The sequence below is a fragment of the Hermetia illucens genome, chromosome 1 (genome assembly GCF_905115235.1).
Source record: "Hermetia illucens chromosome 1, iHerIll2.2.curated.20191125, whole genome shotgun sequence".
Taxonomy (NCBI): domain Eukaryota; kingdom Metazoa; phylum Arthropoda; class Insecta; order Diptera; family Stratiomyidae; genus Hermetia; species Hermetia illucens.
The window spans coordinates 117,068,566-117,083,025 of record NC_051849.1 but is presented as its reverse complement, the minus strand read 5'-3'; the positions used below and the strand labels follow the sequence as shown (position 1 = coordinate 117,083,025).

General features: G+C 42.1%; 1 protein-coding gene across 2 annotated transcripts in view; it reads right to left on the bottom strand.

Moving 5' to 3' along the window:
• Window positions 1-14,460, bottom strand: part of LOC119661181 (zwei Ig domain protein zig-8) — a 270,196-nt gene that overhangs the window by 113,534 nt on the left and 142,202 nt on the right. For both annotated transcript variants that reach the window (XM_038070399.1, XM_038070400.1), the window contains exon 2: window positions 14,306-14,448. In XM_038070399.1, coding sequence (XP_037926327.1) covers window positions 14,306-14,448 — 143 coding nt within the window. The remainder of the gene's footprint in view (window positions 1-14,305; window positions 14,449-14,460) is intronic.

Genomic DNA, 14,460 nt, shown 5'->3' with positions numbered 1-14,460 from the left:
ATAATCACTGCTACCAACGGTAGTGTCTAATTCAGATAAATGCCTATATTTGCACATTAAGCAAGCGGTATTCAATATGCGTACTTTATATGTAGATATGTACGTATGTATGTCTTATACACGAAGTAAATCGAAAATAGGTGTGCGATAAATTTATATATATGCATATAGAATACAGTATTCAGTAATAGACAATGTTTGTTTGTTTAGCATGCTCAAACGAAACATCTATTTGTAATATGTACGTATTTCTTGTAGTTTGAAAAAAGTATGAAGGAATATTTTTGGTTTGTAGAAATATACGAATGGAAAAATATGCGTAGAAAGTTTCTCAACTCAGATGAACACAGAACCTTTATAACCGAAGCGCCAGCTTTCGGTATTCCGACTTGTTGTTGTCCATTCCTCAAAATACCCTTTATCCCTATAATTGTTTAAATAAATTAATAATAGTATATTACCATATTAATTATAAATATATTTTCTATAAATTGACTGGGAACCCCCTTAACTGTATCCTAGAATCATTAGTTTTTGCAGTAATATCGGCAATACTATAGAGCATTACACCACTATTACTAACAGAGTTTTATAATATGTCAAATTTGTGCAAATTTCTTTTATTCTAAGACTTTTAATGTCAATATCATACTAAAGTGGGACAAATTCGCACTTTTTTTTGTTAGTTTCAATATTACTCGGGCAATGATTGTACCAATTTTTAACTAAAAATATCAAATAATTATTTTGTAGTGATGATATATGTATCCTTTTTTTTCGTTTCTTACATTCAACTTTGGATGGATGGTTTCCCGACTTGTTTATTCTTCTTTTTCTTTACCTTTTGTCCTGTTCACAAGGGGGTGGTCTCGTCGTGATCGGTTGTGCCATTTTGTTCTATCGAAGTCTTGATTTAAATGTAGTCGCGAAACTTTCTAATCCCCAAGCGTATCAAGCCACCATTGTTTCGGCCTGCTTTTTGGTCGCATATCTTCGACCAATTTTGGTGAATGAGTTCTCTTTAGCGCGTATTACGTGACCATACCCATCTCGATCGATCGAAATTTGTTTCCAATGTTGTTCGCGTTGTAAATTCGCGCTTACGACAAAAAACTAGGTCCGCGGGGGGTCCTGGCGACGGCCACCCAGAACGCAGAATCACGTCACCTAACAATTTATGACCCTGTGGCGCGGCAGGATTCGCAGCATTCGAAATTTCATAGTCCAATTCTTTGCAAACCACAATTTTTAGGTACACCGGAACATAGACTAGGTTTTTACAATCAATACTCGATAGATTTAACAATTAGACTTTATTAATTAATTTATTTAAAGAATGAAGAAAGAGTGAAGTGACTATTTACATTATTTTCGGGGTCACCAATTTAACTTTCATAGTCCAATTCTTTGCAAACCACAGTTTTTAGGTACACCGGAACATAGACTAGGTTTCATCTGGGGGCGGAGTGATGTGGCGCGGCAGGATCCCCAGCATTCGAAATTTATTTCGAATGTTGCGAATGCGAACAAATAGATGGCGCGGAACTATCCACTTTGTAGAGCTCGCCACGGGGGTGGAAGACTAGCGAGAAAAGGGTGCCATGAGTTAGGGGCAGAAAAGAAACACATGAAGCGAGATAATTCTCTTCTGCCTCTAACGAGTAAATAGTCACTTCACTCTTTCTTCATTCTTTAAATAAATTAATTAATAAAGTCTAATTGTTAAATCTATCGAGTATTGATTGTAAAAACCAAGTCTATGTTCCGGTGTACCTAAAAATTGTGGTTTGCAAAGAATTGGGCTATGAAAGTTAAAACCCTCTCAGCAGGCGCAGTTATCTGGTTGATACTGGTGCGGAGGTTTCAGTTCTTCCCGTGCCCCGGCACCACCGGCTATTCTCACAATCTTTGTAACTTGCAACGGCAAATTCTTCGCGGATCAACACCTACGGTTACAGGCAAGTGAACGTGAGTCTTGGTTTGCGTAGAACGTTCCCGTGCAATTAATCCTGGCGGATGTCAGCTCCCCATTTTAGGCGCAGACTTCTTTTGTCACTATGGGCTGCTAATGGACTTGCAGAGCAGGTCCCTTATAGATCCCACCACTAATCTTAATTCGTCAGGCCAAATCTCATTACTCCCCAGACACCAATCTTTCCGTACTTTTGCAGGACATTACTGACTCTCCTCCAAAAGTTCAGCCAGATTACTACCGAATTTAATCTCTCTAAACCAGGGAAGCACAATGTGCAGCACCATATTAACGCCACTAGTTCCCCTATCTTCTCGAAGGTGCATCCTCTACCACCCCAGAAACTGGATATTGCGCGGAAAGAATTCGAGCAATTTATCGAACAGCTGTTGGTCTTCCCCATCCCATATGGTCCCTAAGCCAAACGGCGAATGGCACCCTTGTGGGGATTATAGAAGGCTAAACGCAAAGACTGTTCCTGACCGATATTCTATTCCGCTTATCCACGACTTTACGCATCATCTCGCCGCATCTTTTCAACCTTGCATTTAGCCAAGGCGTATCACCAAATTCCTGTAGCTCCAGAAGACATTCCAAAGACAGTAATATGCATACCCTTTGGACTCTTCGAGTTCACGCGGATGATTTTTGGATTGTGCAATGCGGCGCAAACCGTTCAAAGGTTCATTCACTCAATCCTGCGAAACCTCGACTTCTGTTTCGTTTATTTGGATGATGGTTTGGTCACTTCTTCCTCAGAGTCTGAGCATTTAGCCCATCTCGAGTGCATTTTGCAACGTCTCCTTCAGGCCGGTTTAGTCCAAAACGTTGATACATGCAAGTTTCTCCAGACACAGGTGAGATTCCTTCATTTCCCCTGACGGAATACAGTCCGATCCAGATAAGGTGCAAGCGATGACAAGCTTCTCGCGTCCGAAAACTATGAAGGATTTGCGGAGGTTTTTGGCCATGCTAAACTTCTATCGTCGTTTCCTGCCTAAGGCCGCCCAACACCAGTCCGTTTTGAACGCGTACTTGTGTGTGATTTGAAGTGGCTGTCCGCGCGTTTGACAAATCCCGACAACAAATGGCTGGTGCTACACTCTTGGCATTTCCTCAACAAGGTGCACTCGTAGCCGTTTTTGTTGATGCCTCTGACATCGCAGTGGGTACTGCTCTTCACCAAAAGGTGAATCAAATCTAGCATCCGTTGAGCTTCTTCTCTAAACAGTTAAACCCCGCTCAACGGAACTACAGCACCTACGATCGAAAACTGGTCGCTGCGTATTTGAGCATTAAATGCCTCCGTTTCTCCCTAGAAGGCAGGCCGTTCACAGTGTTACGGACCATAACCCTCTTACGTATACTTTGAAACAAAATTTGTCGGCGCTTCCCCTCGTCAGCTTCGACACCTGAGCTTTATAAGCCAGTCCGGCAAGGACAACATAGTTGCTGACGCTTTGTCACCTGTCTCCGAGGTAAACATCCCCGCCTCACACGATTTCTCGGCTATCGTTAAGGCGCAGGAGGATGACGCAGTGCTTCAGAGCCTCAAATCCAACCCCAAATACAAATTTCGGGAGTTGCCTATCTTCGGATCGAACCTCTCTCTCTGCTGCGAAGACTCGGAAAAGGACCCCGGCCATACATTCCGGCCACTTTTCGCAAGGAAGTGCGACCACTCACCGAAAATACTTCTGGCCCTCCATGAATAAGGACGTCAACTCCTGGGCCAGAGAGTGCATCGCATGCCAGAAGTGTAAGGTCACCAGACATGTAAGAAAAGAAGAGGGCACACTCTCACGCAGTACCAAGCGAGTCCATACCATACATCGCGGTATCGTAGGCCCTTTGCGAGAGTTGCACGGTTACAAGTATTGCCTCACAATCATCGACAGGTTTACGCGGTGGCCTGAAGTAATACCTCTGGGTGCTTAAGACCTCTGTCGAGAGTGGATCCCTAGCTTTGGTGTCCCTGCAGTGATCACCACTGACCAGGGACCACCTTTTTTTCAGGGGGGTATTCAAACGTCAGCAGATTACTGCATACCACCCGCAATCCAATTTAATGCTAGAGCGTTGGCGCCAGACGTTGAAAGCCGCCATTATGGCTCGCGACGATCCGTCCTTGACTCAGGTCTTGCCTCTCGTCCTACTTGGCCTCCGAACAACCCGCCGTGGATGTTGACTTCAGCCCATCCTTAGGTTGCCCCGTCTCCCGTGTAACTTTACCGCATGACGCTTGGGCGTTTTTCTCCTATACCGCCCTAATATAGGACAACTTAATACCTCATATTAGAGCCCTGACTACTCCCAAAAACAGTCGGTATTGGGTTCCGAAGCCCTTCACCGTAAAAAAAATACCATTCTCGTCCTCCGTATTTGGTTTGATTTCCGGGTGTCCTTCCCATAGCCAATTTTTACCCACGGTTGGGCGTTTACTTTCCACCTACCCGCCTGCGCATAGCCCCATTTATATATATAGTTATAAAAGCCCACAGACCTTCTACCCGCAAAACTAGACCGAAGGCAACATCCAAAGGCCCGCATCACAGTGATGATGCGTTTCAATGTGAACGACCATGTGAAAATGTATTGCTACATCCCGATTCTCGCAAACACTTCAAGCAATGACGCGGTGATTCTATACTACAGAGACATACATCTTAAATCGAAGACAGTACGCTACCGGAAAGGACTCTTCGGACTATAGCACAGGTTGCAAGGATAACCGCTTATTGTATCTCCATGTATAGTCTAGACCTAAGATCGAGCGTTTTCAGCGCTTTATGTAAAGTTTCTCTTTCCCTTCCCTTCCCTTCCAGGCGAAGTAAACTTCCTTAGCAAATCTGTAATCCGGAGTGAAGGAATCGACGAGCCTATCGGATGAATTGCCGTGATGTTACATTGTATTTCAACAGCTCCCCTCCAAATATCTTCCCTACCTTTGCAGGTAAACATGGGGCATTGCTACATTGGGGCTCTGTTGCAGGGTTGACTGCCTCTCCAATGATAATAATTATCGTTGGCGCAACAATCCATATTGGATCAGGGCCTTGAAGTGTGTTAGGTTACTTCATTCGAAACCGTAACGGTACACTACAGTATACTGTAGGAGGCAATATGCGCGTTCATAACCCGTTTTCCGGAACTAAATCATGTGCCGGAGCAGAATGGCTTCATTCAATATCGGGTGATAGTGAAAAATAATCGAGTTGCCCTACCAACTAGGTAACAAATCTTCCAAGAGGTTTCACTTGACCTCGTTCTGGAGTCATAAAATTCCCGGACTAGTCAACGGAGCAACACAAGTACTCCACCTGAAAGGCATTTCATGAACCCAGTAGGAGAAGCTTAGTAACTGGGGATGTCGACCCAATTTATAATGAGGCTTTGACCGCATTCCAGGTCGCATTCACAGAATATGCTGGGTTTGTCCCAGATGTTATGCCAAAGATTCCAAAACGAAAGTTTACTTCGGCAACTACTAACATCGTTGCAGCCGTTGATTGAATTTTGGCTGATCGTTTGGCCAGTGAGATTACTGCTACAGAGGTTCACAGCCTGATCTACGTTGCAGCCACGGTTATTCGTCTCCATAATCAATATCTTGGAGCGAAGAGGTATGCGCAGGAGGACTTTACCGTTCTGGGTATTTCGGCTCAATAAAAGAGTCGAAAAGTTGAGAAAGGAGATTGGCCGTGTCAAGAAACAACTTCTAGGAAATCCATCACCAAGAGTTGACAGATGCGTTGCAAACATTATTGGAAATTCAGTCTCTTCAATAATGTGCCAATCGAAGAAATCCTCGAGGTGCTGAAGCAGAAACTCGTGGTATGCTCTAATCGCATCCGTAGGTATCAAAAAAGCTTTCAGCGAAGAACAGACAACACCCTTGTTCTTTCAAAATCAACGGGGATTTTATAAAAATCTCTCCAACTCAAGACGTGAAAGTGGCCTCCATCTGGATCAGGCAGAAGACTTCTGGAGAAGTGTTTAGAGCGAACCTAGCCATTCCACAATTTTCCACCAATGGGATAACTTTTCTCATCCCCAAGGAACATGGTGCCTCTTGCCCTTCAAAATGTCGACCAATTACTTGCCTTCCAATCATGTACAAGGTCTTCACTTCAGTTCTGTGCGTGAACATCTCAAAACATCTTGATGTTCATAAATTCATAGCTGAGGAGGAAAAAGGATGCGCAAAAGGCTTCCGAGGCTGTAAAGAACAGCTTATAATCGATGCAGCTGTAAAGTAGGCTGTCCACCAAAAATAAAATATGTCGACAGCCTACATCGATTATAAATCAGCCTTTGACTCCATATCACATTCGTAGTAACTACAAGCGTTGCGCTATAGTGATGGCGAATTGGAGCACGAAACTATCGGTATCCTCGCAAACATCAGGAGAGATACCAATCAGGCGTGGCATCTTCCAAGGCGACTCTTTAAGTCCGCTGTAGTTTTGTTTGGCTTTGAATCCGCTAACCCATCCTCTGCATGAAAGCAAATACGGGTTCCAAGTCAAACAAGGCATATATTCGAATAAAAAACAAAGATGAAAATCAACTTCGTTCCTTGCTGGACATCACCATCCAGTTCAACAGGGATGTCGGCATGCAGTTGGGTTTGAAGAAATGTCGCATAAAAACAACTGTTCCGGGAAAACATACCGACAAAGAAGGATACAGCCACAATAACATCCAAATTAAGGGTTTGGATTCGGACGACGTGTACAAATACCTCGGCATATTGCAAGCAACAACACCTGCTGTGGCAATAATTAAATCTAAGTTGCTGGGGGAACTTGAACGGCATCTGGATGTTGTCCTTAAAACTGAGTTGTTCGGGAAAAATTAAATCATGGCAATCAACACCTTCGCCATTCCTGTCCTTCTTTATACTTTCGGTGTGATACAGTGGACTAATACGGATTATCTGTCAATAGACGGGTAAGGGTGGTTCTTGCAAACATGTAAACAACAACACAACATGTACAATAGAGCTGCCGAAAAATTGAGGATCACCATCCCATGTCACCAGGGAGGAAGGGGGGTACTTGATTTGAAAACATTGCACTACAATCAAGTGCATTCTCTTCGTGAGTTTTTCTTCGAGAAACAATTCTGTAGCCAATTATACCAGGCTACCGTCATGGCAGATAATAAATTATATCGTTTGAATTTGAAAAGCAGAGAAAGGGATCCCATGTCGAATGTTACTCCAGTCCAACAGAAAATCGACATGTAGAAAGAGAACGGAGGTCATACAAAAAATTTGTTGTTGTCAGGCATTGACATCGAAGCCTGGTGTACTTCCTAGTCCTAACTTCAATTCAGGATGCTTCGCTCCCAACAAAAAAATTGAAACGCTACATTCTTCTTGAATCCTCAGTCACCATCCAGACACCATCCAAACCAGCAGTACCGAGTACACCAATCGTCATAACTCCATCTGCAAGATTCTCCATCAAAACCTTGCGTTGAAGTATAACTTAGTGGCAACCTACCATCCTTATAATAAATATACTCCGCAGAGAATCACTACAATATTGCCACCGACCACAGCGTTAATCACAATAGACCCGATCTAGTTCTGTTTCTGAAGGAAAAACGAGCGCGCTTCATAATGGATGTAGCCGTGCCGTTGAACCGGAACACTGTTAAAAAGCAGCACAAAAAAATCCGGAACTACGGACCTTTGGCAGACGATATGAAGCACACTTGGAGACTACAAAGGATCGAAGTGGTCCCCATGATAATTTCAGCGACGGGATTAGTCCCGGAAAATTTACATAAAGCGCTGAAAACGTGATCTTAGGTCTAGACTATGCATGGATATACAAAAAGCGGTTATCCTTGCAACCTGTGCTATAGTCCGAAGAGTCCTTTCCGGTAGCAGCCTGATCTAGTGAGCTTCAGTCTTAGTTCGTACTGTCTTCGTTATAAGATCTATGTCTCTGTAGTATAGAACCACCACGTCATTGCTTGAAGTGTTTGTGGCGATCGGGATGTAGCAATACATTTTCACATGGTCTCTCACATTTTGCGTTGAAACCCATCATCGCTGTAATGCAGGCCTTTGTGTGTTACCTTCAATCCATCCTTAGGTTGGTCGCCCCTCGGTCCAGTTGGGCGAGAAGAGGGTTCATGGGCTTTTTAACTATATATCAAGAGAGTGTTCCTATAAAACAGAAGCCATGAATTCCGGTACACACAAGTTTGCATATGCGTGCACTGTAGACTGCAATATTCCCAATTCAGCAAGATGCATATGCTTACATGTGTATTTCATAAGCGGCAATTGTCTGTATGTATGTACTTCTTTTTCTTCAGGCTTTGTCCCGTTCACAAGCGGGGTGGCCCATCGACGGTGATCCCTTTCCAGCGCCTTTCTTATTGCACACATCCAGGATACAGCTCATAAATCTATTACTGATCACGAAGTGGTCAATCTGATTGGTCATATGGCGTCGTTTAGTTGAAACTCAATTGAGCTTATGGCAAGCTCTGTGCTTGAACAATGTGCCACCAATGATGAAGCGGTGGAAGCCGCAGAAATCCGCAGACTCGCCTCCATTATTGTTACGATCACCGAGATCGTGCTGCCCATCAACAGTCCGAGCAAGCTGCTATCATAGCCTACCTTGATATTCAGAACACCCATCACGATCATGGTGTCACTTTTAGGAAGCCTTACCTGAACTGTTTGTAATTGCTCGCATAAAGCATCCTTCTTCACTATGTAAATTGCTTCGTTTTATTGCTTAATCGATTTCAGTTGCGCTGACAGTTAAGTCCTTGAGGGTTTTACGTGAGCACCTGTTTTGCGACTTAACCCCACGGTCTTCTTAAGATACGGATTGATTTTGTGACCAAAATCAGAGCTCCGCTGAGACAAGCAACAACGGTACCAGTCTATACCAAGTGCATGGCTTAGCATTCATACTGGTGGATGCAAGACATACCTAAATCTCTACCGAACTAAGGAGTACGGCACCCGTGTGGGGGGGGGGCTACCGCAAATAACCGAACTATACTCATATACAACGGGAGTTCACCCGAAGTATGAGAGTCCAGGAGCTATCCCGGTTCCCATTGTACCAGTATACCCTTGGACTGGGGTCTGATCGCCCTAATTAGGCCTTTGGAGCATTAGGCTACTGTATCACGGCCGGCAAGCCATAGTGAGTACAGCATCTCGGAGTGCCACCACTATGGAGGTTCTCCTCGGCCACTTAGTTTTGGTTTGGCCAACAGGATGGCCGTCCCGTCTTCCTCTCCGCCACCTCTGAGCACCAGTTGCGCTGACAGGTGGAACTGCTCTAAATGCCGGCAATGAGTGTGGAAGTGGTGGATGAACAAATTCTACTATTGAAATCTGCTCGAAATATTGGCAAGCGGAGTACCGTTCTTGTCGTTAACGCAACAGAACTGTTCGATATAGCGTGTGCGTTCGTGTCAGATTTTGGCAAGTCGATACACGTCTTTCTCGCCATCCTGAGTGTCCAGTTTATCGTAAAGATCTTTGTAATGGACTGCTCGGTTGATGAACCGCTTAACTGGGTTGGTGACCCCAAGGGTTGCATAAGTCGCTTTGTGGATCGTGTCTTTAACTTGGTTCAATGATTCTTCCATATTCGTAATGGTTGCTAATCGCTTGAGATCATTGCTTCTCATGAAATCGCCACCATTCAATGCGCGCCGGGCCAGTACGCTCCTCATGCTATTTTATCGGTGGCTTGATTGGCAAGACGGCAATCAATGGCCGATGTTGAGGTGACGATGATGATAGTAGGCACGTTGCAGGTCTTTGCATCGATAAGTTGCCAGAAGGAATCTTTTTTCGGATCAGGTCGGCCTGTCGGTGGTGAATACGCGGTGAAGAAGTGAACGACTTCTTTGACGACGTCCCGGAAACCCTCTAAGATGGCAATACCAAAACTGGACTGAGTGTGTGGAGTACCAAAATAGAGAAGTTTATAGTCATTTTTACTATATTCGTGTTCAATGTCGCAGGGTTTAGCACCAGACCATCTAATTTCCTCTAGAGCACAAATATCAATGCGCCTTTCACGAAGGGCTCTTGCGAGTTCCTCGCTCTTTGCAGTAAGGGTGCCGTCTCCGAGGCTCATTGCCACTCAATTCGATCATTTTGTTTTTAACGACATTTGATGTATTTTCTTGGTCGGCCTGTCGCGGACCTGTCACAAAGAGAGGGCAGGAAGGATTCATCATAGTGGAATAACTCCAACTATGTTTTATTTATCTCTTTCCCTGATCTAAGGATTTTATTTTTGTTTTACTGAGGATAGTATAAACTACGTTGCTTCAAACTCTCGTCCTTTACCTGGCCTTGGGGTCAGCGTGCAACTTATGTAAATAACATACCACGCTTTATCCGCAAATTGAATATAATCACTATTTTTATATTTCAGAACTCATAGTTACAAGGAGCGTGGTCACTGAGGTATACTTATTTGAACATTCCCGTATAAATATGGGTGATACGTTCTGAAGACTTATTAACGGCGAACTTACACAATACTCATTACATTCCATTTTGAACAGTGCATTATAAAACTTGTTACGGATAATTGATGGCATATGTAGGCATAAATGTGCATATGTATGTATATATGTCAGTATGCCCTATTGTGGGCGTACGCTGTGCCAGCTGCCAGTTGTCGCCCGGAGCCCCGTTATGTTGGTGCGGGGAATTGTAGGACAAAATGAAAATTCAGTAGCAAATACGTTCTGATGTGAGAGATTTCATTCATGGAGTTCATTTAAATGGTGACCATAAAGCCAGTTGACTAAGTTTTCCCTTCTTATTCAGTTGGTGTCCATTTGTAATCCCTCGCTAGTTATTGATTCATTTCGGCAGCGGTTTGATCAGTTTTTATTGTTATCGAATGCTGGATCAGACCTCATCGTTATATACCCATCTGCACTCATGCTTGATAGCCATAATGGAATACAGGAACATATCTTTGAGAACAGAATGACTTGGAAAGACTTCCGAAATCCTAGTGCGAACCTATAAGCTGTACTATACCTCATCGTAGTTTATTTTGGTGGGTGAACATGTTAAGAGTAGAATTGATTATATTGTCTTAATAGATTAATGCCGACTTATCGCAGAATTTCAAGAGGAAAATGTGCTTCTGAATTTTCAGTAAAGTTTAATGGTGAAAAGGAAACGATAGGAGCATTAAGAAATGTTCAAAAAAAGATTTCGTTCGGTAGTTACTGATTCGACTGGATAATGTGAAATTAGACATCATTAATTAATCATTTTCAAGGTTTTGCATAGAACAAAACTTTATTCATTTCGATTCAGCGCCTGTCTGCTCAGCTGATTTACTCGGAAACCACAGAAGCTATTGTTAGGAAATTTGGTGAGAACATATGATATGTGAGTCTCTTTCAATGCAATGAATGGCATGGTTTTGTGTTAATTAACTGAATTACCATCTTCGACAAAATTCTTAACGGTAACTATGCTTGGGAACCTTCCTTACTTGCATATGTCCTAGAAGTACAAAATGTTGCAGAACGTATGATACTATCAAGTTTGAATAAAGTTTAGCCATCAAAGTTTTAATACGTGAAATTTGTCTCTTTTGTATAAATTTACTGCAACTCAAGGAAATAAATATCAACATCATGACTACATCATACATTACGGGCTATTTACAAATGAAACATTTGTGTATTCAAATATTCTTATATAAGAAATACACAAAATCTTAGATAATTACGGCAGATACTTTTCACGAAAAAAAAAACAAATTGTAATGGTAAAAATGGTACCTATTTTAAAACAAAAAATCTGTTAATAAAATGCGGATAACAGAATGAAACGTATTTTGAGGCCTAGATTTCATATAAGACCATCGCCCTGGATTTTTTTAGATTTGAGTCCCTTCTTACTTTAAGTTTGCATATATTCACCCCTCACTCACTCAGTTAACAATTCACATAAAAACTTTTACATCGTCTCTTTGCATGTATGGGGAGCCCCTTTTAATCTCCACGTAAATTTATGTCACTCACTGTATGCGTCGTCACTAAATTTCGTTCAAATCGGTGTAGTCGCTTTGGAGAAAAGTGAGTGTGAGAGACATTCAGGATTTTTTTAGATTTGAGTCCTGTCTTACTTTAAGTTTGCATATAATCACCCCTCACTCACTCAGTTAACAATTCACATAAAAACTTTTACATTGTCTCTTTGCATGTATGGGGAGCCCCTTTTAATCTCCACGTAAATTTATGTCACTCACTGTATGCGTCGTCACTAAATTTCGTTCAAATCGGTGTAGTCGCTTTGGAGAAAAGTGAGTGTAAGAGACATTCAGGCAGAGAGACAGACAGACGGTGAATGAATTTTAATAAAGCTTTGTTTTACAAAAATACTTAATAACACTGTTTTGAACAGAAATCTCCGAGAGGAATTACCAAAATAAAAAAAAACATTTTTTTATGTAAACAGTCATAGAAAAACAGTATTGACTTTGAAGTACCAAAGCTACCAAATTTAGTACTTTTGGAGTTCATCAGTACTTCAGTACTTTTTCTCATTTTTTAGTAGTTTCTTAGTTAAATAGATACTTTTCAGTATTTTTCAACAGAAATCGACGCAAAGTTAATGTTTGGCAACATCATGGTTTGTGAATGATGTTATTCCAGAACATTTCTGTACAAAAGAAAGGAGCGATTTCGGTGAATGCAATCTATAACGTCATGAAAAGTTTAAAATGACTCGCTAAGTTAGATATCAAGTGAAACGACCCCTGCGGAAACCGCAGTCAGAAAACAACGCGACGTCATTTGCAATTCATAAAAAAATCCGTTCAAAAGCGCTACGACATTGTACCATAGAAAGACATCGCGCTACCCACGGCGGACAGGTTCACTTTAGAACGGAGTGTTGTGGGTAGCGAAGTTTCGTAGTCACCAAGCCAGAACAAAACCGTTTGTCTCAGAAAATAACAAGGAAAGCAGTCTGCTTTTGTGAAAGAGCGTGTTATAAAAATCTTTGACTTTTGGTATTCAGTCCTGCGTACGTACATATGTATACACACTTTAAAGTCGTGGTTATAGCTCATCCTAAACAAACGAATATTGCATATTGCGACGTTTTGCTTGAACTTAAGTATATTCATATAAAAAATTTAAATTAAATTTAGTACCTTTTGTCACATTTTTGATACCATAATTTTTCCGATTCCGACAACATCGTAAAAAAGTGAAAATTTCATATTCGATAATTACGAAACGCATATAATCCTTTCATTAGCTTTAACTTTTGGAAACCTGCCATGCTCTTCGATGAGAGTCAACAACTTTAGGTTAGACAGTCATGAAAAACTGTGGCAAAAAGCCATTAGCGAGCTACATTCACAAAATATGCATATGTTAAGCATAATGGTAGGCACGTTATGGTCTGGAATTTCGTGGCGCAGAAAATGGCGGTTTGCATAATTCTGCGGCTTCGCGGATCAACATGCATCTCTAAAGGCTTTAAATGAGCATTTTCATCAAAGTGACAGACACTTGGAAGGGTGATTAAATCTCCAGCAAGATAATGACCTTAAACTATACTGCAAACCATTATAAAGAATCAATGAATGACAGGTGGCCGTGGAATTTCCGGCGTAAGAGTGCACCAATTTGATATCCCTTATAGCTGTTCGGCGTCCTGGCCTAGGACATCGTTCTATTTGAAGCAAGGTCTGCAAAGGGGTTAGGTGGTCCATCCACCCCGCCCTATGTGCCCCTATGTTATCTACAACAAAACGTCGTGATATCGCTAATAAATTTTATAGTTTTTTGACGTAGAATGATCCGTCTTCCTGAAGAGGGTATGAAATCTTGCAGAGGATTCTCCTCTCGAAAGCGGCTGAGGGTTCTTTCAGAATAATAAGAACGCAAGCCTTCGGAGAACACATGAGGTCTAGTAAGATTGATGACGTGTACAGTAGGAGTTCGACCTATTCGAGCGGAACAGTAAGCTAAAGCATGAGCGGATTTCGTTGCCATAGCTGTTATCGGATGTAATTTTCAACCCTAGATAGGGGAAACTTTTAATGGTTTCAAAGTATAACGCTCCCATCTTCATGGTTCTTAGTTTACTAGTTTTTCCTTTTGATATTGCTTTCATTAATGTGGAGATCAAGATCTCATGCCGCCAGGCCAATCTGGATAAAAGCAGTTTCTCTCATTGCGTCAATACAATCAGCGTAGATCACAAGGTAGGTGGACTTGAAGAGGACTTTGCCTCGGGCAGCTAAACACAAGATTTTCTGGAAGAAAATGTATTTCACTTACGTCTTTGTCTCCCAATCCCTCAACTCGACAGTGGAGAAATCCTGTTTGACCAACCGTTACGGTTAAATTACGTGGGACGTCAAAATCGAAATATGTGGGCATGCCAGTCGGTGTCGTAGTAGTCGAATACGAACTGAGAGAATCTGAAAAAAAAC